This window comes from Macrobrachium rosenbergii, chromosome 19 (assembly GCF_040412425.1).
Source record: "Macrobrachium rosenbergii isolate ZJJX-2024 chromosome 19, ASM4041242v1, whole genome shotgun sequence".
NCBI classification, from domain to species: domain Eukaryota; kingdom Metazoa; phylum Arthropoda; class Malacostraca; order Decapoda; family Palaemonidae; genus Macrobrachium; species Macrobrachium rosenbergii.
In genome coordinates this window covers 11,766,657-11,793,458 of record NC_089759.1, presented here as the reverse complement: position 1 = coordinate 11,793,458, position 26,802 = coordinate 11,766,657, and the positions used below count along the sequence as shown (strand labels likewise).

At 40.0% G+C, this 26,802-nt stretch overlaps 1 protein-coding gene across 4 annotated transcripts in view; it reads right to left on the bottom strand.

Annotated features, from left to right (window-relative positions):
- The window catches only part of LOC136848632 (probable N-acetylgalactosaminyltransferase 9), a 328,259-nt gene that overhangs the window by 38,368 nt on the left and 263,089 nt on the right, over nucleotides 1-26,802 (bottom strand). For all 4 annotated transcript variants that reach the window (XM_067121032.1, XM_067121031.1, XM_067121033.1 and 1 more), the window contains exons 5-8: nucleotides 17,699-17,790; nucleotides 8,866-8,983; nucleotides 6,129-6,314; nucleotides 4,618-4,752 (exon numbers count right to left, since the gene is read on the bottom strand). In XM_067121032.1, coding sequence (XP_066977133.1) covers nucleotides 4,618-4,752; nucleotides 6,129-6,314; nucleotides 8,866-8,983; nucleotides 17,699-17,790 — 531 coding nt within the window. The remainder of the gene's footprint in view (nucleotides 1-4,617; nucleotides 4,753-6,128; nucleotides 6,315-8,865; nucleotides 8,984-17,698; nucleotides 17,791-26,802) is intronic.

The following is a 26,802-nucleotide window of genomic DNA, read 5'->3' as shown; positions in this document are numbered from 1 at the left end:
AAAGGCACTTTAGAACCTTATACAGGCAGTCCCTGGTTATTGGCAGGCTCGGTTATCGGTGATCCGGTTTTTTGGCGCTTTCCTAGCAACGAAAATCGGCAATTTTCTCTTACCATCACCGCGTCAGGACAGAACCCCCATCAATAACCAGGGAATGCCTGTAAAAACATTGGGTGCTCAAAGTACAGATACCTGTATCTGGTCCAAATTCAGCAGATACTGCAGCCTAGATGCTGCTCCGAGACGGAAAAGAAAGGGAAGAAGGTGAGTCTAGTCACTTCTGATGCTTTGCCCTCTTGTCCTGGGACAAGACTCCTGTCACAATGAAGTCTGCTAACATGTTCAATCAAAGGTCAAGCTATGAAGTGGCCTGGAAAGACATCATGGTGACAGACTCCGTGGCACTGACCTCGAGAGGCAAAAAAGGATGCACCATCTCAGCAGAGTATCTCCAAGGGAGGTCATTCTTCAGCCAGCAGACTGACAAGTCCAATGTAAGAGTAGTATTCTCTGCATCCTCCATTATATATCTCCTCTGGCACATGGGCAGTGGGGGAGGGGGAGGCACTTGCTTAAGCAGCTAAACAATAAGAAACTCCCTAACTTTCAGATCAGTGTTCACTTGGCCCAAAACACCATGAGCAAGCTGGGATCAAGGCCACTTGACCAACTGCCTCAGTTTGGAAATGCACCTCAGGGTGAGCTCAATTAATGAGACTGGCCAGGAGTGGAGCCAAGGAAGCCTCCTCGAGATTATGATAGGAATGAATGAGTGAAATATCTTTAAAATGCTGCTCTAGCTCAGCATGTTAAGATACTGGAGAAATGAGACCAACCAGACCCATAAGATCTCCAAGAGCATGAGCTGGACCCTCCCCACAATAGAGGAAGATGTATCTTGCTTCTGCTCCCTAGGCTTCTTGATTGTATGGTGTTTGCTTAAAACTTCTCTCAGGAGATGTACCAAGAGACCACCTGAACATGTTCAAGATCTGAAATCTGTTGATCTAGCACCTTCCCTGTACAGTGCTTGGTAGAGACCAAGCTAGTGGAAAGTGCAGGGGAGCGGGCAGGCACACTGCATTGCATGTGCACCTCCTGAGCACACACACGAGAGGTGGAGAAACTCAGAGGAGACCTGTCCCTAGAGACTTTGCATACACTGAGCGAGAAGATAGTCCTGGATCATCCCATTACCTGTGCTTGTGTGATATGGAGGGAAGAGCTGGCCTGAGCACACTCAGTCCTGAGACTGAGCACGCACAGAGCAAGTTGGATGCACTGACTCTGCCACAGGTAATCCAAAAAAACAACAAAAGGAAGAGTTAAGAGCAGTCATCTTGCTTACGAGGGGTTTGGAACTGGAATATAAAATTTAGGCCAACGGCCAAGTGCTGGGCCCTATGAGGTCATTCGACACTGAAAATAATGTTGAAACAATTGTTAGGAGGGGGTGGAAAGTAATATGAAAGACAGATAATATGAATAAAGGTACAGTAAGGGAAATGAAAGGGGTTTCAGGTAGGGGCTGAAGAAATGCTGCAAAAGACCGTAAGTAATGCCTACAGTGCACTATGTGAAGTGCACTGACAGCCATGGCATTAGCCGCACCCCCATGGAGGGGTGCTACAGGGTGGTTCATACCTGCCTTGCTAGAGACTGGACAATCACTGTGCAGGTGACCACGAGCACCCTTCTTCTTCCTCTTACAGGAGGGGAAACAAATGATGGGGAGGAGGAGGAGGAAGAGGATAAGGAAGAATGTTGGGAACACTTCTTCCCTTTCCTATCTCAAGTTTTTCCATTCTTCAATGCTGAAGTGGCGGTCGAGGCTGGAAGTGGAGACACTGTCGTTGAAACAACAACCAGGAGGTCGACCACCGCAGATAGATTCTTGTCCTTCATGAAAGCTGAAGAAGTAGCAGCAGTAGCAGGAGCAGGAGAAACTTCTCATTAGCCAGGTTCCAGGAAAGCAGCAAAAGAAAGACTACCAGGGATGTTCAGTGTAAGCCAATCTTTTACAGGTAATCCAGTGATGATGCCTTCCTAGTAACTGGTACATCAGAGTAATGATGTCTTCCTAGTTACTGGGACATCAGAGTCAATTTATTGGGAGGGCAAGGTGGGTGCTGGGGATGAAGCCCAACTGGGGGAAGTGGGAAGGGAAGGGGCATCAGCCACAGTATCAGTGTTATCCTCTAAAGAAGCCAAGTGGCAAGACTCTCTCACCTCTTGAGCACCACCCTCATAAGGAGGAAGTATTCTCAGGAGGCAGCAGGGTAGGAATGGAGAAGGGAGAGAGGAAAGAGGCCCCTTCCCTTTCCCGGATGATGCCAAAAAATGCTTCTCCCACTGAAGAGGAGAGCAACTAGTGTATTCCTTGCAGAGGGGTGGGGGAGAAATGGGCAAAGCCTCCCCACCCTACATATGTGCAAACAGTAACTGTGGGAATCATTACAAAAAACATGAAGCACCCGCAAGGATGCCCATGCCTCTCACATCTGCATTTCTCATTTTTTTTTTCATCCACAACTCAGAGTTAGAAAAAACATGCACTTACTAAAGAAAAGGAAACAATCCAAATATCCAGCCACGTATTCAATAACAGCACAAACAGTATAGAGCGAGATGTTCACTCTTCACAGTGGCCAAAGGAAAAGTAGCAAATGGCAGAAGGTGAATGAGGAGAATTCCCCACTCAGTCCCCATAGTCACCAGTTAATGACTTTGTTGCCAAGTTCAACATAAATTTTTAAAAATTGTAAAAACGTTAAGGAAGGACAAAGATATCTGTTCCCAACTTGCAACTCTTACTAGATTAAGCAGTCTCTCCCTCCAAAGACCTGATACTAGATTAAGCAGTCTCTCCCTCCGAAGACCATTGCTCATCAAAACAGTTACCAGAAATTTTACTACTGTATTTGCATATACTTGAGAGGCTCAAAATTCAGCCTCTTGTATTATAACTCAAGAGGCTAATTAGGGCAAATAAATCTTATTAGAATGAGACAAGTCTAAATTAATTTCAAAAAAGGTAAATACACTTAACAAACACTAATGTTGTTTAAACCTCCATGAGGTAAAATTTACAGAGTAAAAATAAAAAAATTTACAACTAGTGCTAAGAACAATCCAGATCACTAGTCTTCATTCTGGGTTTTATTGTTAATATGAAATCACTGCACATTACCAACTCTGTTGAATGATGCAGGAGTAAAAAAAGATTGAAGAATTGGCACTTTCAACTAACACTCTATTTTCATTGCATGCTGAATGAAGAAGAATAAAATGATTAAGAGGGTAAGAGGTCCCCTACTGGCAGGGAAATATTCACAAGAATGACTAAAAAATTCTGTTATCTACTGAACCCATGAACAATAAGGTTTGAACCCATTTCAGAACAAATCCAGATTTATATACATGATAAATGGACAGAAAATTACCCTGTAACTTATGAAGTCAACAGCCATTTCTGTAGTGTTTCAAAGTTGTAGCAGCACAAGAACAAGTGACTACCATTTTAAAGGCATAATTCATGATTAAAATTTACCAACTAAACAAATAATGCATACATTATTCTAATATAACAGTGGCTTGGGACAGGCACTACAAAAGAACTAAATATAGAATACATAACTTCTTGGATTATCAAATTTTTCTATTGTTTTTAAAGCTACTTTCAAAGAAAACCTAATACCTTCAGCTGTGATATGAAACTAGAAATATATCTCCTTGACAGATCAATGCATAGAGGCTAGAAGCTTAGAAAATTTTCTTGACTTCTATTGGCACACTGTAGTAAGTCTCACACAGAAAAGCGAGTCTCAGGAAAACTAAGCTGTCATGGAGAAACTTACAAAAAATTGTGTGCCATACAAGTCTAGTAAGGACTTCAACTGATTCTGAAAAACTACACAAGAAATTGCTTCGTTAATTTTTTACAAGTTCAAAATTTAAAGAACCTGGTTTTCATATGAAAAAATTTGTTCAATCTTTTCAGATTACTGTATTGGCACATTAGGTCTACACTAAGTAGCTAAGCTTGAAGCTGTCAAGCAATCCACTACTGTGCATCACTTACCCTAAGCTCACTTCTTGTACAACTTTGAGCTTATCAGAATACTCACAATCATTTCTCCATAATATGTCCCATATCCAACATCTGACAGTGAAGAGGAGCTCTACTAATATTCATGCTCTAACAAATCTAGATTTACTTTTAAAATTACATCATGGCATTTATATTATTGTATTCAATATAACCCTCCACCATGTGCAACCCAGAGTTTAAACCCATTCCAGTTTGAGCAACCCTCATGCCAAGATTGCAATACTCTAGCAATGAAAAATCCTTCTCCTCAATATGCAGATGAAGCTCTCCTTGGGAACCAACTTTATACTTCATGTGACAAAGATAAGATATCAATTAAATATCCTACAATGAAAATTGTTCTTTAGTATTTCAAACATGCACAATACTGTACTGTACTTTACTTGAGAAATTTCAGATTGGCAATGAAAAGTAACATTATCGCAACATAATAATATCATTGATTTTCATTTCCATTGCATATTCTACACTATTTAACTGGTTAAAATAAATGGGAATGTACTCACTCGTCCATAAGCCAGAACTTCTTCATCAAGAATAAATTTCTGTGGATAAATATTATCAAGGTACCATTTGAAGCTCTTGCAATGAAGTCTGTTTCTCAGCTCTTTTCTTTCACTAACATCACCATACTCAGCATGCTGAAAGGCATCAAAATGTGTCTATAATTCATGACAACAAAATTTTATAATTATACTTTAACTTCATAAATATAGTACATGTATATATCTGACATACAATACAAAACTATGATCTGTAGTCTCAAAATATTGTCAAAAGCCTGTGCATGACAAGCTCCAATTCAGTATCTAGTCCTTAATTATTTAGCAAATTTTATAAAAAGACCCATTCCAACTGTTTATTGAGTTATCAGAAAAAATTGCCTACAGTTTGGAATAAAATTTCTGGATGACTTGACCCATTCTGTTACATTCAGCTTGCAAAATGAATAACATCACAGGGTGGTGTCTTAGTTCCTCCCTTATTGCTCTACTTACAGTATATAAATTATAACAACTAAGCTAGCTTAACAACACCAATGAGTCACATTTCTAGTCACATTTGGTCACAAGTAGTATTAAAGGAATTGGACAGAAAAGGAGGAAGATGCTAAAAGAACAGGTGAAAGGTTAAAAGCAGAGAGAAATGCAACAGGGGCTAAAAGAATGCTGAAAGATCAACGAGTGCCATTTTCAATGTGACATATGATGTACACATCTAGAAGTACTGTACTGTATTAAAACAAGTGTGTCTATTTCTGGATACTTTGGTGGTCAACATAATGTCTGGCAATAATTAAGGCAGAACTCACAAAAGTTAGCCATAATTACATTTTCTAGTTTGCTCATAACTCTACCATGGAAGCATTTGAAAAATACTGATATCATCTGCAATATTCCAGATACACTAAAGATTATTAAAATTAGTTAGGAAAATGCTTTACTGTACATTGTTATGAAGTACCCATGAGCTTAAACTTAAAAAAAACAAAGATTAGATTCAGTACAAAATAAATATTTACACAGACACAGATGAGTTAGCATCTGTTTACTGGATCTATCATTTTTTACATACTCTTCAAGGCTACTCAATTACCACAAAAAAAATAAATTTTCATTTCATTATTAGTTGAAATACCTTTCCACCCATCAACTGTATACTGTAACTGATTTCGTATTAAAGTTTACTATTTGATAATAAATTTTACCAATTATTACATAAATAATGATAATATATTCTGGCTTTTGCACCTTATTCACAGCAGACCAATTGGAAAATGACCAAGTTGAGTCGGGTAGGTTTAGATAAATTCTTACAAGAGTCTGATTCAGTCACCACTGGAAGTGCCTCTCGAGCCACACTAAATAAGGAAGCCTATATGACACATACTCTTTAATGTTAGATGTAAAGAACTAAAGATTATGAAAACTGACCTTCAGCTACTAATCTTCAACTACAGTACAGTATTAATTTCAGTACAGATATACTGTATAGTCATACATAATTCAGACCATACCTCCAACTCAGGTCTATAGAGGTAGAAGAGTCGTTTATATCCATCCATCCATGTTTCAGCCAATCTGGCAGTGTTAAGTCCATGAGTATCTTTATTGCCTGGGAATGTATATGGATGGAAGGAGCGGAAAATATGTCCAACACGGGAGCATGGTATGGTCTCAAGAGTTCCACCACACATCCAAACCTTGAAAACATAAATAATTTAATATTATAGCAATTAAAAAAAGCAATTCACCCCAACTTAGACTGCATCTGATCCTAGTGACCTGAGCTAATTATCAATAACAACTGCAAAAAAGCATTACTGAGTAGATTACAAGATGACAAAAAATTGTTAATATTCATGATAATACAACACCACTCAAGAAATAAATAATATGAAAAGGAAAGATACAAAAATCAGAAAAATTATATTACTCGACCCATCTTTCAACAATTGGAACATCTGCAACCTTTGGGTGTAACTAACCATCTTTTAACAACTGAAACGTTTGTGACCTTCAGGTGTAAAAAAGTAAAATGACACCATACTTTGCTAGTTTACCAAACTTTAGAAAGTTTCAGGTGCAATATAGATACCATCTTAATTTCACATTCACAAGCATGTAAAGGGCCTCCTAATGGAAATTTTTTAAAAAAGTCTACAGTATTTCAGTTATCAGAAATAAAGCCACTGTCTTTTTCTGATCTAATATGATCTTGGAGCATCTTCAAACATGCATTTTGCAACTGCTTTGTGTGTTTCATAAAGACTTATCACAGAAGCAACATCAGCTTGTGGGTGCAGCCTCTTTGATGAGCCATCTTTCCCTCATACATATGTTAATCTTTCCTCACTCATTCTGTCTACTTTCTGAGCCTTATTGTCATACATCATCACCACTTACACCAGACTTCTAACATTTGTAGTTGCATTTCCCATGCTCCGTCTTAGACTTTCTGATGTGCCTCTTCATGGAGGACTTCTCAGCAGCTAACATTACAATATAAGCTGGAACTGGCAAGCTTCATGAAACTGGCTTTCAACTTTGTTGATATACCAGTGTAACTTTGTTAGTATACCAGTGTAAGTCTATTTTTAAATAACTTTAAAAACAAATAAGACAAGTAACAAATTAAATAATTTCTATATCAAATAATTTTTATAATTTTGTTTTACAAGAATTAGATAATCAATTTATAATGACCTATAAGAAAGAAATGTAAATACTAATAAATAATTAGTAAACTATAAAGACTTTCAATGTGCTGCTTTAACAGAAGAGAAATTAATAAAGAGCATGGCTCTGTACAATTTCCAAGTTTAGTACTCTGAATTCTTCAGTGGAAGCTCCTCCAAGTTATCCTCACCACTGCAGACTGAATAATGACCTCAAGACCTAATGCAAATCCCTGAATTCCCTGTTTGTATACAAGTAAAAGTAGCACACAGTTCTCAGAGCGCCCTCTTCCTGTTTTGGTTTAGTACAACTCTTGATAGGAGAGCTTATCGAGTTGAAGAACCCAACTGCAAATTATTATTATTATTATTATTATTATTGTGGTATATTATTATTACTATTATTATTATTATTATTGCTGCCTCAGATGAATTAACTTTGTCCTTTCAATTTTCCCAAACTTTTCCCTTTTTGAATCTCATGGCAGTGTGAGTATTTGTTCTACATATATTTCAAGTTAAATCTTTGCTAAGGCTAAGAAATTCCGAGTTTTTTCTGATAACATTACAAAGAATGCACAAGACAAAGTACAGTTATTATTGTATGGAGACAAGTTTTGCCATTCTTCATATATGGCATGGTTGCAATTATGCTTAAGCACTCGATCAAGAAGTTAGCTCTGGCGGTTCTTTTGTGCAGGTGGCTACTAAAAGACGGTGAGAAACATCATACACTGCCTGGTTTTGTTTTGCAAAGGTTTCAAAGTTGCAATCTGGACAATTTTCTCAATGCTGACTGGAAACTTGAAGCATCTTGCTAGGGTCTTTTCTGATGGGCTTTGGTCTTGTGGCACTGCCCCTCAGTAGAGTTACTGCTGGCTGTGATATCTCAGGGTATATTGGGAATTTTGTCCAATGGATGTTCTTGTGTTAACACTCTTGAAAAGTTTTATTGATTGGGTATGCAGCAATTGAAAGAGATTGAGTCAAAGGCTAACCGGACTGCCATTAATTGAGGCTCTTTCTGGACATAAAACCACTCCTGAACATCACAAGATAGATACCTCCCTGCTAACAAATCCATAAATGCCTATCAGATGAAAGACCCAAGAAATTAAAGCAAACAACAACTCAATCAAAAGGCTGTGCCTCAAGGACCAAAGCTCACCTGCCATAGTTCCCAGCCAGCCTTGAAAAAATTATCTGTCACAACTGTGTGACTTTCTTGAGGAAAAGTAAGGTCAAAGCAAAGGGCAACTGAACAATCAGGATCCTTGATCTCTGGAGGCATGTGAAGTCACTCACCACATTTGGCTCACCATTCACACTTAAGAACTCCCAAAACCAACTGATTATTCCAGTACCCACTCAACTGCATACAGTAGTGACCATAACATTTGTGCAGAATGATAAAATGTTTACCCATAATTCCTTTGTCTTGTAACAAAAAATCAATACATTGTGTACTGATCAAAATTATCAAAACAGTGCAGTCTTAAAAATATGTACAGCACAGCTCCTTAATATTAGTAATAACATACTGAATGACAACTGTGATGTGGCATGTAATACTTACTCTGAAAGACATTTCCAGATTTTCTCCACCCCAAACATCCATGCCCTCATCATATCCTCCAACTTCCCAGAAGTAGTTTCTCTCAATTGCAAAGAGACCTCCTGCCATTGTTGGAGACCTGAAATGCAAAGTTAGATAACTCAACCCATTTCATCTGACCACTATATATCACATTTTTTTTCCAAATACAGTATAAAGACATACAGCCTAATCAACAATTAACTACATCTTTTAAAATCCTCATTACAGTAGTTCATTTTATAAGCCCTAAAGCTGCATGCATAAAGTGCAAAAAATTTTTCAATGAATACATGGCAAATTGCTTGATAATTCTGCTTTACACAATAAAACAGCTCTAATAGAATGTAAACAAGCTATCAATTCAAAAATTATTCTGACATGATTTCCATGTAGGATCATAAGAAGAAAAGAAGGGAGATTTTTTAATCCATTCTTTCCACTGAAGAAAGCTTTTACTCCTATGCAAAGCCTTTTAATTATCCAACAAAGAAGTTTTTTCTTCATGGACAATAAAAATTCAGATTTTGGAATACTGCAGTACTGCACTGAAACAGACAAGTGGGACAATGATACTGCATTGGCAACTAAGGAAGTATTACCGTCTATTAACAAGGTCATCATATTCAGTGGTTGAGTGGAATGTACTTAAACCTCTTTAAAGATTATGAGGTCTTCTGCCCTTAAAAAGTACTAGTATTCAGTGTGCTCCCTTAGTTATAAACTGTAATGGGGTAGGAGAGGGGATATTTTTGGCGCATGCTACAACTGATGTTCTATCAAAGTGCCTTTAAAATGGTCTAAAATTTATTACAAATGTAAATAATTGTGAGAAGCTAGTAAATTTTTAGTGGAATTGACATAGAACAGTTTAGGAAATAAAGTCTGTACAGATTGTAACTATAATAACTGTACTGTAGTCCCTGTGGGCAGTTAATATCAACCAATATTCTGAATGTATTGCTACCAAGCCCCACACATCCCTGTGGGCAGTTAATATCAACCAATATTCTGAATGTATTGCTAACAAGCCCCAATCATCTTCTCTCCATGACCATGCTGACATGAAATACATACGTATATCAAGATTCTTTCTCCAGAAATGTGTTTGGTAGAATACTTTGCTCAATTCTGAGGAAACTGAGATAGAAACACATATGAACAGACATACAAGATCCCTTCAAGAACACCTATGCATGCTGATCTACCTTTCCACAAAGTTTAAATGAAATCTCTTTACCCATGTGTAAGATGTATTAGCTCATGAACCTGCTAGCAGCGCCTAAGCGCCGCCCATATAAGTGACGTCATTGTCACGAGCTATCTGTACTTCCGTCTTCCGCTGTGAGTCAGTTGTAATGAAGATACGAAACCATGATGAGTATCATTTCCTGATCCTGCCTAGCATTAGACCCAACATGGCGCAGTGAATGAAGAAATAGGACCTACAGCCATATCCATAGTACAGCATGGCACCACCGCCGAGACGACCCTCGTTTGCATCCCCCAGGGGCAGAATTGCAAGGACAGGAAGTTCAGGAACCGGCGTCAGGATATCGCCGGCTTCAATGCTGCAGGCTCAACACGTGTTACAAACCCAGCAACAGGCCATCCAGAACCTTCAGGCTGAGATAACAGCGTTGTCACTCCGGGGTAGCAATGTCCCCCAACCAAGGATCCCTTCATCAGCAGCTCCAGAAAAGTGCGAGGCTGAGGTGTCCCCTGCAGCCTTCAGGTCTTGGAAACGGTCAATGGAGTGTTGGTTGCAGCTATGCAAGGTGAAGCCTAACGAGGCTGTTCATCACATAAGGCTACATTGTGTCCCGATATTGCAACGTGCACTTGATTCTAGATATACCGACGCGCAGTGGAGTGCCCTCTCTACTGAAGGGGCATTCAATGCAGTTAAGCAATTAGTGATAAAAGCTTCTAATCAAGCAGTGCAGTGGCTAGAGTTTTTGATTTGGCCCAAGAGCCTAGTGAGTCCTTTAACGATTTTTTTATTAAGTGTACGCAAAAGGCTACCGATTGTGCATTCACTTGTCCTAATTGTAATCATGATTTATCTGAATATATGCTATTGCGTAAGCTCATGGTAGGCCTAAGTGATAAAGTGCTAAAAAGGCAAGTATTTCAGTCGTGTAATGATATTCGTGATATCGACTCCCTCAGAGTCATGTGCAGTGCGTTTGAGGCCGCCCGTGACGACGCCCTTCGTAATAGGGCATGGCCTAGCAGCTTCCCTAGAGCAGCTGCTGCCGAAGTGTGTGAGTCAGAACCCGAGGTGGCTACCGCCCTTAATAAATATGACAAGAGTGCCCCTGTGAAAGTACAATCACGCCCCTGTGGTAATTGTGGTATTCGTCATGCCTCTGGGTATTCCTCATGTCCCGCAAGAAACACGACATGTCACGGGTGCGGTAAAACTGGACACCTGAAGAAGTGTTGCAGAGGGCGGAGCGCCAAGAAAAACGTCAGTGGTCTGGCAGAGGAGTCGGACATAGTGAGTGCAGTGACTGCAGTTGTCGTAGCGGCAGAGGCAAGGTTGCGGAACGGGCAGTCCTCACAACCCACTATTCGTGTTGATGTATGCTTGGCCAACTCAACTGAGTGGTCCGGTGTACGAGCGGTGCCGGACACTGGTGCCCAGGTTTGTGTTGCGGGACCCGCTGTTCTTGCGACGTTGAACGTGAAACCGGCTGCGTTGAGGTTGAAGGGAGGGTTGCGAGACTTTGCCAACCTACATCTGAAGTGTTTAGGGTCGACCTTGTGTACTATAGAATACAAGGGAGGCACACAACCCAGGAAGTGTATTTCGTAAAGTCTTCCATTGACTTTTATCTATCCTTGGACGCTTGCAAGAAACTAGGTCTTGTGCCAGAAACGTTTCCAAACCATGCCCCTTCTCGGACTCCGCCCCACAGCAGCAAGTGCGACCCATACGTCCGTCGAAGCAACCGATCAACCTGCAAGACCGTCGACCATCCCGTTTTCCCCTACTGAGGAGAATATTACCAGATTGGAAGACTGGTTATTAGCCCATTTTTTCAAGCACGACCTTCAACACCGAGAGAGCCCTCCCGGTAATGGAAGGAAACCCCACCGTATCCACCTATTACCTGATGCAGTTCCTTATGCCTGCCACACACCTGCGTCAGTACCCAAGCACTGGGAAAAAGAGGTGAAAGCCCAGTTGGAGGAGGACATTAAGAGAGGGTATTACAACGAGCTCCCCTGGGGAGCCCACAGAATGGTGTTCACGTGTGGTGGTCGTGGCCAAGAAATCGGGGCAACCAAGACGCACAGTCGACTATCAGAAGCTCAATGCAAGTTGTAGGAGGGAGACCCACCATACCCCCACGCCCTTCGATATGGTATCCAGCATTCCCCTCTGCTCATACAAGACTGTGGCCGACGCCTATTGGGGATTTCACCAGGTGGAACTGGACAAGGAGAGCATACCCCTAACTACATTCATCACACCTTGGGGCAGGTATCAATACCGAAGGACACCAATGGGGCATTGTTCTGCATCCGACGCATATACACGTCGTTTCGATGATGCCATTGAAGAAGTACCCAGGAAATTCAAGTGTGTGGACGACACACTCCTCTATGATTCAAGCGTGGAAGGGGCCTTTTGGCATGTGTATGACTTCCTCGCAGTCTGTGCATCTAAAGGCATCACCTTAAAACCAGAAAAATTCAGGTTCTGCAAGAAAGAAGTGGAATTCGTTGGGTTTGACGTCGGTTGGGACTCCTACAAGCCTTCAGAAGATTGTCTATCCACCATCAGAAGTTTCTCGATGCCCCAAAAACCCACAATATCTGACATTAGGTCATGGTATAGTTTCGTCAATCAGCTGGCCCCCTTCCTGACAACAGCGCCTATCATGACCCACTTTAGAGACCTACTGAAGAAGCCCTCGGGCAAACAGGTCTATTGGGATGAGCACCTTCAGGAGAGGTTTCGTCAAGTGCAAAACACCGTCTGCAAGTTAGCCAAGGATGGCCTCACCTACTACGACAAGCTGCGACCGACTGTTGCAGTCACTGACTGGAGTAAAGAGGGCGTGGGATTCGTCATCCTCCAGCAATATTGCAGCTGTACATCCGTCGACACCCCCTTCTGCTGTAGAGATGGTTGGAGAATAGCGCTTTGTGGCAGTCGTTTCCTCACGCCCGCCGAGTCTGGGTATGCAGCTGTGGAGGGGGAGGCCCTTGCGGTGGTTTGGTGTTTAAAAAAGGTGCGGCTGTTCTTATTGGGCTGCCCGAACTTGACAATTGTCACAGATCACCGCCCTTTAGTTAAGTTACTAGGCAATAGAAGTCTCGGCGATATTACCAACCCCAGACTGTTTAGATTGAAGGAGAAAACATTATTGTATAATTTCCATGTTAAATACCTACCAGGCAAGAGAAATCATGCTGCTGACTTCCTCTCTCGATTTCCTACCCTGAGGACCGCGCCAGATAGACAGGATGAGAGCTTCAACGAAGAATTAATGATTGCCATGGTGTCAGCAATCACAGAAAACCTACAGGAGCAGTGCACCATAGATGAGTAAAGAGGGCGTGGGATTCGTCATCCTCCAGCAATATTGCAGCTGTACATCCGTCGACACCCCCTTCTGCTGTAGAGATGGTTGGAGAATAGCGCTTTGTGGCAGTCGTTTCCTCACGCCCGCCGAGTCTGGGTATGCAGCTGTGGAGGGGGAGGCCCTTGCGGTGGCCTGGTGTTTAAAAAAGGTGCGGCTGTTCTTATTGGGCTGCCCGAACTTGACAATTGTCACAGATCACCGCCCTTTAGTTAAGTTACTAGGCAATAGAAGTCTCGGCGATATTACCAACCCCAGACTGTTTAGATTGAAGGAGAAAACATTATTGTATAATTTCCATGTTAAATACCTACCAGGCAAGAGAAATCATGCTGCTGACTTCCTCTCTCGATTTCCTACCCTGAGGACCGCGCCAGATAGACAGGATGAGAGCTTCAACGAAGAATTAATGATTGCCATGGTGTCAGCAATCACAGAAAACCTACAGGAGCAGTGCACCATAGATGAGAAAATTGTTGAAGAGGCCGCCCTGGACGACCCAGCATATCAGCTACTAGTCGCTCGAGTGACTGCAGGGGACTGGAACCCGAAGAAATCCCAAGAAATTGCATGTTTGAGGCCCTTCTACAGCGTCAGGGAACGTTTGTCTACATCTGGCAACCTGATCACATACTGTTTCAACGACAGCTGCATCCGCCTTGTCATTCCCCCGAAGGGCTCCGCCATCAGGTAGCCGCCAACCTTCATGCTGGACATCAAGGCCTTGATACAATGTTGAGAAGAGCGAGACATTCAGTCTATTGGCCGGGCATCGAGGGCGACCTCCAGCATCATCGTTCACAGTGTACATCGTGCGACGCCCACTCACCATCACTGCCTGCCGAAGTCATGAGGATGACCCCTGCCCCAGAGTATCCGTTCCAACAGACCGTCATGGACCTGTTTCAGCTTGCAGGACACACGTACATGGCATACTGCGACAGGCTTACAGGCTGGCTAGAAATAGCCCACTTCCCTAATGGCACCTCATCTGCAAAGGTCATGACAAAACTTAGGAATTACTTCACTCGGTGGGGAGCACCTGAACAATTGTCTACGGACGGCGGCACCAACCTAGTGAGCGAGGAAATGATGGCCTTCTATAGGAGATGGAGAGTTGACATACGCCTATCATCTGCCCACTACCCGCAGTCAAATGGGAGAGCCGAGGCCGCGGTTAAGTCCGCAAAGAGGATAATTAGAACAAGTATCAGTGGGACTGGGAGCCTCGATAACGACAAGGTGTCATTGGCCATGCTACAGTACCTGAACACGCCCTTGAGGGGTATAAATAAATCTCCAGCACAACTGGCAACTGGGAGACAGCTACGCGATGGTGTTCCGACCGCAAAACTCAACTATATGGTAGACCGCCACTGGAGAAAATCCATTAGAAAAAGAGAACGTCAAGTAGCAAAAAGAAATAAGAAGATAATTGACAGCGGCACCAACAGGAGGCTCATGCCCATACAGCCAGGCACACACGTTAGCGTTCAGAACCAGATGACTAAGGCCTGGGACAGGCTGGGAATTATAGTCGAGCAACGACCTCATAGGCAGTACACAGTAAGATTAGATGGCAGTGGGCGTTCATCGATAAGAAACAGACGACACCTCAAGGTCATTGAACTGCCCGCCAGTGAGCCAACAGGAGCCACTCCTACCGAAGACGAAGTGGCTCATAAGCCAAAGTCTTCCCCATCAACGCCAAAGGTACGGCCCTCAAGGAAGCGAGAGGCCCCTGCCTGGATGAACGATTATGTATAATTAACCATGCTTTGATTCTGCATTTTACAAGATGAAAGTGTTTTTTTTCTTTTGCTGAGTTTAAATGTACCTTGAGTTCGTATTTGCTGATGTGATGATTATTTCACTTTATATGTTATTGCCACTGATGTTGAACTCTCTCTCTCTCTTTCACTCTCTCTACTTTTCCATCATCTTGATGTTGCCATTACTCGTTATGATTGTGGTTTGCCATACCTGTCTCGAATATTTTTCTTTAAAAGTGTTGGTCATTTCGTTTGTCATATTGTCTGTCTTTGGTGTTGCCAATGTGTTGTCAATGATAAGTTGGAAAATATTACCCTCTTCGTAATATTTTGGGAGGGAGATGTAAGGTGTATTAGCTCATGAACCTGCTAGCAGCGCCTAAGCGCCGCCCATATAAGTGACGTCATTGTCACGAGCTATCTGTACTTCCGTCTTCCGCTGTGAGTCAGTTGTAATGAAGATACAAAACCATGATGAGTATCATTTCCTGATCCTGCCTAGCATTAGACCCAACACCATGTAAGAGTTATGATGACAAGTTAACTAAAACAGACAGTGATGGCAAGACCTATAAACGAGGGGAAAAAAAATAAAGACTGCACCCCCCCACCAAAACATTTTTGAAACAGGACTAATAACTATTGAATTTACTAGAGTGGTTGAAGGGCTCAAGATAATGAATGGCCTGACTAAGGGTTAAAGGTACAATTTTCATATATGAGGACATGCAAGTCTCAACAACCAATGTAGATATACACATACAGAGAGGAACAAAAAAGAAAGCCATACAAATATTACAATTGTTAAAGAACAGTGTGTCATAGCAAGTCACTGGCATACATAAGAAAGAGTAAATCATTTCAAGGAAATCATGAGTGCATGTAGAGCCCAACTAGGACCATGTGTTGGGTTAAAAACCAAATTATGACCTTCCCAAGATGAGTTAACATGAACTTAGGTTTCAAAGTGGAAACTCAAGGAGAAAAATTCAAATATCAGCCAGCAAGGAACTCAAAGTACCAAAGCTGGCATGATATGGAGGGAACAGTTGAGAGAGGAAAACTTAGCAGATACAAAAATGGAAACATGATCAAAGGGTTCTAGATAAGACATTTTATTGTATCTAAAAGATTCAACACGCAAAAGATCAGTATGGTCACACAATCATGAACATGTCTTGGGTGCTGAATTCTTTGCTTATTCTTTCAGGGAAGATTGGGACCATATTACCTTACTGATATTCACGAGTATTCTATTCATTTGGCAATATTCCATGTAACAAACTCTATTGTGTTGAAGCAAAAATAGCTTTGACACAAAGCAAGAATCTGGTGAACAACAGCAGAAGCAGAGAATATGATATGCTGGAGGAAGGATTTTTAGCCATATGGCATCATAAAGAGATGTACAATCTAAGAGTATTGTCCTGTCCTGCAGACTACAAACCACAGTTAGACAGAGTCAAATTCCTTGACCCCAAGAGCAAACATTTCTGACAGTAATCAAAGCATGTATTTTTATACATTTATGTGCTTATTTCCTTTATTTTTTGCAGATAAACTGATGTGTCATCCCAACACTTTAGGACCTAGTTAGTTACAACATAGTAATTCTATTTATGGCCTCATTTTCAGCTACATTTTGTCTCATAATCTGATGTTAATTTGGCTACCGAAAACGAAGTAAACAAAGATTCAAAAGTTGGATAATACAATTAATCCTATGCAGCACAATCTTCTTGCTCATTCACAAGCAGAAGTGATAGGCAAATTATGGGAACCGACAAATATGAAAAAAAGTTTGCCAGACTGTCTTTAAATGAGAACATCATAGCCCGCTATGAGTGTGACGAAAATGTACTCTTGTAAAATTACCCTGATCTGTCTTTCATGTGCCTTCACTTTCACAAATCTCCAATCATCTCCAGCCTCCCATACCATAGTTCTCATCCAAGTAGGCTTAGTCTTCCAATTTTTCTCCCTGCGTTCGGTTCTCCGACCGGCCAATGAAGAATTAGAGGAATTTATTCCTGGTGATAGAAATTCATTTCTCTCTATAATGTGGTTCAGATTCCACATTGAGCTGTAGGTCCCGTTGCTAGGTAACCAATTGGTTCTTAGCCATGTAAAATAAATCTAATCCTTCGGGCCAGCCCTAGGAAGGCTGTTAATCAGCCCAGTGGTCTGGTTAAACTAAGGTGTACTTAACTTTAACTTTTTCCAATTTTTATAATGCCCAGAAGTGTGCCCCACTAACACTATCACAAACTATTTTCCACACGTTGGTGTGACGGCCATATCCAGTTATCTCTAACTGCTGTTCATTATTATCTTATCTACATTTGGGATACAGTCTTATAAACTTATTTTCTCCAATTATTAACAATCCAGATTCACAGCATGCACAAATGATAACGTTTGTTTGTGAGATCTTGAAATACTAACCTTGTTGGGCCAACAGGACTCCCACGACGTCGCTGTTCGCTCTCACTAATTTCTATCCACTTGAAATGTCCACTCCATGTGAAACCACCAACCTGCACAGGTTATAGCAGCATACATTAATTTATGATTGAATTTGTGATACAGCACAGTAATAAATATACAACAGCCTATATTACAAAGGTCTTTAATACCACAGAGCATAACATAAAACTATAAATAGCTTGGAATACAGCAAACTGTTTTTCCAGATGTCTTTCTAGTTTTATACTGTACATTATCAAGCCTCAGTTGCATAATCATTTTCATCTACAGTAAACCATGTTATAATTGCTACATTCTTAGAAAGGTTTTTCAACTGAATACAGTACCTTCAATACCTGATGTAAAATGACCACATTGCAGTGCAGCTCATTCAAAGTTTCAATATGTATGAAAACTGATAAATAATGGCAATAACTTCTTGCAATACAGTAAAAGGTGTCAGACCTAAAAGGGATTTAGCAGGCAGCCCAAGGAGGACTATTTTTGCAAGGGAAGTAACCTGTTCCCTGCCAACTGTGAGAATATGCATTTTTTAATATTCTCAACTCTTTTGTAAGCATAGAAATTTATCCCTCTAATGTCACATATAAGTTGGGCATCTCTGATTTTATAAGAAATACAGTACTCGTAAAGATTGGGTATACTGGCACCTGGCAACTAATACAAAATCTTATATCACAATGATGTACAGTATAGCTTCTCAGTATGGTGTCTGTGTTTTGCTTCCCAGTTATATCAACTAATTATCCCTTATATATACAATAAAATACCAGAAATGGCTTCATTTTAATTGTGTTATGAACAGGCAACAGATAAACATTCTCATCACATTCCTCTAATGCCTTAAATCTTGATTCAGAGTTCTTTCAAGATTTTCTGAGTTGAAGCATGACTTTCAAAACAAGTATTTTCTGAAACAATGTATCAACCATATTAAAATAACAGGTAATTGTGAATACCTGTATAAGAATTACACACCTGTCTCACTTTAATGACACTTTCCTTCCAATGTACATGGACAGTTATTTATGCCAGAGTCTGGAGAATGCACTAATATCAGCAGCAACAATATACACGAATTTCACATTGAATATGTTTTCATAGTAATCCAGTCCATCTTGTTTCATTAGCATATTTTTGTATACAGGTATTGATTATCTAGTGACATGAGTAGATTGGTGTAACATGCAATTTACATAAAGAACTTCTCTTCAGCAGGCAAATGACAACCTAAATTTGGCTTGCTGCTTACCATCACCTTGTTGCCATATATTACAGGGTATGGTGGTGCTAGCACCTACCTTTCTACCTTTATGAGACATAACTGGACCTGTTATTCAAAATTAAATTTATCTTAAACCATTAACTTTTTATCTACATTGTTACTCTTCTTCATTTTAAGACAGAAGACATTCTAAGATTCCTGAGGGAACTCTCATCAACTAAAGTGGCATTTCTTTGTCTGACTATTTCTAGTTTACTTCTCAGCCTTGCATTTATCAAATATTTGATTATATAGCTAATTTACTTTATTAAAGCAATTTACTTACAAGACTGCATCACTCATTCTTATTCAGTTTGACTTTGGTGCACAGGCTGGATTTGGTATAATAGTGTTTTCAATTATCTTCATAACAATAACCTAGAAGGTGTAAAATTGTAAAATCAGAATTATTTTGATGCAATGAAGACTTTTTCACTTGAAAAACTAAATGAGTCACAGAACAGTAATATAAATTTGCAGTAAGTCTTCGTCATCCCATTCCTTGATGAATTATACAATGCCCCTTTCTGCTGAATAGACAATTAAAGGATTTTGACAAAGGAAAAATCTATTTCTGGAGTGGGGCCCGTGTCACCCGGTGAAATAGTCCATTCAGCACTTATTTCTAGGTAATTCCGTTGCTAGATACCAGAGAAAGCTAAATGAAATGCTGGAGTTACTACCCCAGAGCGAGCTCCACTAGATGGAGTTGTGTATGGAAAAGGGTGAACTACAAAAACACGGAACCTTATCCTATAGAGATTCCCAATGTCAAAAGTCCCAACGAGAGAGGTGCCGATACAAGCCCATGCACTACTCAGGACTGTATACAAGGCAACACTAGCCGCATTCCATGTTAGCACCCACCTCACTAGAATGAAGTTTATCAAGGGAGGGGAGAGAATGAAAAACAGGGTGGGTAACCGGGTGACACGGGCCCCACTCCAGAAATAGATTTTCCTTTGTCAAAATCCTTTTTCTGGATCGGGTCCCGTGTCACCCGATGAAATAATAACAGAGAAATAAACATCATTCTTATGCTATTAAAGACTTAAATAGAAACGTTGAAAACTAGCAGAATTCTACCCTGAACATTAGTAAGGTCCTCTAAGTTCATGTAATGAAAATAATGTAAGTGGTCACCGTCTAAGATCATGAGCTTAGAATAGCACCTGAATAGGCTTGTATTAAGAAAATGCTTCCTGCCTAATAGCAGACCCAATGACAGTGCCCCCTTTTTTTAAAGGAGAGGACCTGACAAAATTGCGAGGTCCTGTCTAAAAAGCCTGCAAGGAGAAAACTGGACACAGAAACAGACCTTGTAAAGGGAGTACTTTCCAAGGTGACCACCGAAAATGAGGACCTTCAATTGTAGATAGAAAGTTAGGGTGAGAATTCACAACACTACCCTGATGAGGGGAAACCAAACTGATTGGTTCCGCCAGACAGGGCAGACAGTACAGGAAAACTAACACTAGAAGCTAAGCTGATTAAAAATTTTTGAGACTTCCTTAACAAGGAAAGGTAAGAACAAGATGATTGTTGGTTACCAAGCTAACTCCGATACATTACTCAAAGACCAGGAAACCGAATGTGGACGGAGTACTGTTCTTAGACGAACACAGACCTTAGGGATGAAAGTTAAGGGCCTGTGAGTCTGGTTCCAACAAAACACTTTCCTCGAGGCCAATGTAGCTTCGAAAACTATGTGAAGAGTGCTAGTTACTTAACTGCAGAACCATACTGCAGTAGAGTAGGATCCCTTAACTGATTTCAGGAAAACAGTAATAACAGGACCAATATCAGTTTCCTCCTAAACTGTAAGACTCACAAAGACCACAAAGCCAGGACATCAGAGTTTGAGGGGGCTGACGCAGGCTGAGTTTATACCAGACGGGACAGCTTGATAGTTTGTGGCTGAATTGGGTTGCAAACAGACCTACTTCCAGGCCCAGGAAAAGGTCACAAGACTACCTGAATGACGCTCCGTCTAAGGACTATTCCGACACCAGGGGGGAGGCCCTGGATAGGGAAAAAGCAGTGACCTTTTGGACCCCTACGAGAAGGGTGGTAGACAGAGGCACCTGCGTCCGTTGGTTATGGAGAAGAATGAACCATAACCTGAACGAAGCAATTCGAGTCCAAAACCACTTGTTTACGCAGCGCACTATTGCTGTTTTGTTCAGAACCAGCCTAAAAGGAAACCTCTTGGGGGGAAGAAGTTTCCCAAGGACAGGAAGACTGTCACCGCCCTCCAAAGCGTTGATATGGAACTGCCGGAACGTGACCGACTAAGTACCATGTACTTCAAGGTTCCGTGTTTTTGTAGTTCACCCTTTTCCATACACGACTCCATCTAGTGGAGCTCGCTCTGGGGGTAGTAACTCCAGCATTTCATTTAGCTTTCTCTGGTATCTAGCAACGGAATTACCTAGAAATAAGTGCTGAATGGACTATTTCACCGGGTGACACGGGACCCCGATCCAGAAAATAATATTGCAGGCAAATTACTCCAAACCTTTCACAAGTTTTAAAAATTAATGGTCAGCACATTTAAAGTCCCTGGAAATTATTATCCAATCATAAATTAAATGTGAAAGTATACACAAGTTTACATAATAAGCATTTTCAATAACAAATAGTGACCACAGTTACCCATCAGTTTGGGAACGTGCTACAATTTTTTTATTTTTAAAAACTGGGAAGCACATGTTTTTAGCTGCAGGTTACTGTCCAACTGTAATGATATCCTGTCTTTGTAAAATCATGGAAAAAAAAAATGGTCAATGTAAGACTTGCATTGGTGTTGGAAAAGAATGGTACTCTACCAGTAGCACAGTCTGGTTTACAAAGAAAATGCTCTACAACTGACTTTCTAATTTGTTTTAAGTCATCCATATGCAGTCATTCCATCTAAACAGCATCATATGACAATATTCTTTGACCCTGAAAAGGCATACGACACTGCGTGGCAGTAATAAAATTCATCAAACTGTGTACAGTTCAGGACTAGGAGGTAAGTTGCCTTTCAGGCATTTCTAACACATCAGCTCTTTCATGTTAGCATGGTAATACTCTATTTTAAAAGAGATGCCACAAAGGAATTTAATATAGTAATGTACTCGGCAGTACTCTTCTCCTTTCAGTCAGTGGTTCAGCATTTCTAAATTTATTCCAAATGACATTCTCCACACACTTTTTGTTGATGATATTTCAATTTCATTTGCAAGATCAAGAATGACCACATTTGAAAGAAAACTTCAATGTACAATAACATATTCTGAAATGGAATTTGTTGTCAATCATTCCTGCAATATTCTTGGACCACATCCAGGGCCAGACATCCACATTAAAGGTCTAAGAATTCTGTGCATGGAAAAAGTTTAATTCCCAAACTTATTTTTGACCAGAGGTTGACATGGTCTCTCACTTGTAGATGCAAGACAATATCTCTAGACGCTTTGATTGCCAGTATTTCGAGGGATTAGCACATGCATCCTGGGGTAAAAATTGTCTAATGCTCCTGTGACTATACAAACTCTACTTTAATCTAAACTGAGTTAAGGTGTAAGGCATATTCTTCAGGTAGGACTTAAAGATTTTACATTCTGTGCATCATGCTTGCATTAGAGTAGCCACCGAGGATTTTAAGTCCTTGCCTATTCAGTCTGTTAGTTGATGTAGGAGAGCTAAATATGGATCTGTATCTACACTCATCAATCATTAGAAAATGATAGTGGTTACAGAATTTCCAAAGCTCTCCTGCATTTTCGAGTGGAAATAGAGCGAATCTCTTCAGATACTAAGAAGATCACTCTAAATCCCCATTTTCCATAAGTATTTAGGGTTAAACAGTTGCTGAATGGGTTGAATTTCTACAGGCACAGTATGCTGCCTTTTATGATAGCAGTACTGTAAGCCCTCCCTGGAAACTAAAAGAGGTCTACTTTTGCCAGTACTTCACTGGTATTAAGAGGATTGTGGTAGAAAAATTAATTCACTCTATTTTATGGAACATACACTGCAGTGTCATATACTAGTTTTATATTCACCCTAAATCCAATGTTGGTGTTAGATTTGGAGTGCATGGCAAAGCTTTTAACTTGGGAGTGCATTTCCCCCTCATGCCTCCTTTCTTAACAACCAAGCATTCCAGCTGCTATAAAAAAGACACTACTGGAGGATTGCAATTTGACTAGTTTTCAGTGATGCAAAGTGTTTTACAAGCATTAGAAGGGGCTTTATTTTATCACTCAGATGTATGGAGGTTCAGTTTTGCTGGGCTGCACCCCAAGTAGGTGTTTCTGGAAACAAAGAAGTAAACAACAAAAGAAACTGCAGACATACTCCTTCAGAGGTGATTATTTTATGAAATGACTTCATGCCAGATATCAAAATGTCTCTTTGTGATACTCTGCAGGAAAAATGGAACTCCTTACATCAAAATAAAATGAAAGACAGATGTACTACACCTCTTTGAAAGCATAACAGTATTCCATGGAAATAGGAGACTGCTCCATGCAGTCTAATTATTAAATGAACCCAGTTGACATTCATATTTTCAATGGCTGGCATACACCATCCTTACTGTTATGATTGCTTAGTTCTCCCGAATGTTAGGCATTTGTCCAATGAATGCCCCAGTATTCGGGATCTTAAGGACTAATTTCCCTCTGAGGCTACTGTTGGGGATGACTGGTATATCCTTATCATTATTATTATACAGAAGATGAACCCTATTAATATGGAACAAGCCCACAGGGCCCATGGGCTTGAAATTCAAGCTTCCAAAGAATATGGTGCCCATTAGGAAGAAGTAAGATGAGGTAAGGGGAAATACAGAAAGAAGAAATCTTGTATATTAAAAAAGAAAAAAAATAAGCTAATAAATAGATAAAAATGTATTAAAATGCAAAGAGAATAGTATCAGGGTAGTAATGCATTGCATCTTCACTTGAATTTTTCAAGTTCAATTGCATGACATCCTCAGGGAGACTGTTCCACAGTCCAACAGTGCGAGGAATAAAGGACCTCTGGAACTGAGAAGTTCTACGGCGAGGCACATTTACTGCATGCTGGTACTGCTGTTCAGCAAATCTGGTTGCGCTCAGCAGGAAAAGGGAATCAGGGTCAAGTAAGAATGTGAAAGATCTCTGTTAAAATACAACTCATGAAAAACTGACAAACGAGACCATCCGCCAATGAAACAAATCATAACTGCTAATATTAGGAAACAGAGACCTATCACCAAGAACCACTCTATCTAAGAGAGATAAATCTCTGGCCGAAGCAGACATCCATGCCAGAGAACAGTATTATGGTAAAGGTAGGACAAATGACCTAAAACAAGTTGCACTGATTTTATCACTGTTATAAATATATGAGGCCTTTTGTATAACACCTAACTTTCGTGTGGCATTTGCTGACACTTTCATTACATGTTTCTCAAAAGTAAGTCGAAAGTTACACCTAGAACAGTTAAAGCTTCAGACTCATTCTGCTGAGTCCCATTGACTTAGAGGGAAAGATGGGGTGGAAAGTATGTATGAGATCTGCTAATCAACAGGGTTTTTGTTTTACTGGAGTTCAGTCTCATACCCAACAGACTACATCATTCACTAATCCGTTCCATGTCCTGACTGAGACTAAGGACAGCTTCATTTCTCATAAGTGGAGACTTTACAACACCCACAAGTGCAGCATTATCGGTATACTGAACGATCTTGTTTTCCAGGCCAACAACCATATCACTTGTATACACTAAAAATAACATTGGGCCAAGAACACTACCCTGTGGAACTCCAGACACAGTAGGTCTTGGTTCACTAAAGATCCCATCAACAGCAACTTGTTGCTGCCTACCTGTAAGGAAATCTTGAAGTAAACCTAAAACATGTCCACCTACTCAAGATTCTGAAATTTATAAATAAGTGCCTTGTGATTTCTAATTCGAAAGTAGCACTAAAATCTATTTGCATTACTCTACACTCAAAATCCTTATCAAAGTTTTCTTGCAAATGGCATGTCAAATCTAAAAGAGCATCACAGGTACCTAACTGCTTCTGATATGCATATTGACTATCAGCTAACAATCCTTTAGATTCCACATACTTATACTGTATAGCAGCTTAAAAATAAGTTTTTCTGCAACTTTTGAGAGCAAAGGGAGAGTAGAAACTGACTTTTAGTTACTGCAGTCTGCAGATAAGCCATTCTTTGAAACATGCACTGTATTGCTAAGCTTGCGCTCATCCGCAAGGATACTATGTCAACTAAAAATCTACAGAATCTACTAATCTTGGAAGACAACACACTAGAAACTTTTTTAAAAAACAAAGGGAAGAAACCATCAGGATCTTCTCCACCCCAGCTATCAAGATTATCAAGAATTTTCTTAACATCCCCAGAGCGAAATGCAAATTTTGTAAGAACAGGTTCAGGATGACAAGTATCAGGGAGAGGGACATCCTAGCTGACTGCTTAGCTTCAAAAACTTGATGAAGCAGTTCAGCTTTTTCCTTTGGGCCAGTAACCAATCTACCATCAGCTGTTAGTAGTGGAGGAATGGAAGATGAGCCTGACCCAAATACTGTAGATGAGGCTGAGTAATTCCTTAAAATTTACTCTTTAAGGAATTATTGTAATTTCTCTCAGTGATATGGTAAATTCTATTCGCAGCACGGCGAGACTCAATAAAAATGGTGTAATTTTCATGTGAACGATTTCGTCTCAATGTGTTGAATTTGGTCTGTTTGTCACGGTAAGCTTTCTACACATATCATCATGTATCAAAATTCTCATTAAAGATGTTACATACAATGCCAGTGTCAGTTTCAAGTTATCAGAAGTTGAACTTCTTAATAATTTTTACAGAAAAAATGGAATTTATTATTTTTATAGTTTAATTCCATCAAGCTTTGTTTAATGTTTTTAATTTGGTAATCAATGTTTGTAACATCGGCATCAATGACATTTGATGTTATGATGCCAGGCAATTTCCAGTCACTCATTTGTTCTTGTTAAGAAGAGCCATTTCCCTTTTTGATGCTTTATCCTCCCTCCGCAAAAACTTTGAAGATGTGACACTGTTACGTCAGGGTGATCTTAGGTCAATGCTGTTAAAAGGCATTGAAGATATTTTCTAGACAATCTAAATGAGTCACAGAACAGTAACAATTATTTGATAGTGTTTCATGAATCTCTATGCAGTACACTGTGTGAATACACATAAAAAATTCACAAATCTCATTACTGTATTAAGTATTGGTACTATAAATTTACTGGTACTAAAAGGAATCTCTGTACTTACGTGTTCAATGCCCTTATTTTGGATGAAAATCTTAGCAACATAAAATCAAGCACACAAGACAAGCTAAACTCACTCACTGAAAATGTAATATTTCTTATCTACTAATTCAATCATACCTTACTATATAAGGATTACAGGTTTTAAAACAGCATATTTAGAGTCCTCACTATCAAATCAGAAAATACAAATGCAATACTGTCAAAAAGGCCATCCAATTATCACACACCCAGAAACATGCAAAGCAAAGAAGAAAATTTTTTCTATAAAAACCATATTCAAAGTATAAATCATATATGAAAACAAAGTCTTCCTACATTAAGCTGCAGCAAAACAGAAAATATAGTTATAAATCACAGCAATATAATACTCCAAGCAGTCAGTACACAACAGAACTACTACTACCATAACAACACCAAAATAAGGTTTAAAATGTTACCGTCAAAACATGTATCTCATGAGAAGTTGTCTTTTACTCTGTGCATTGTCCTA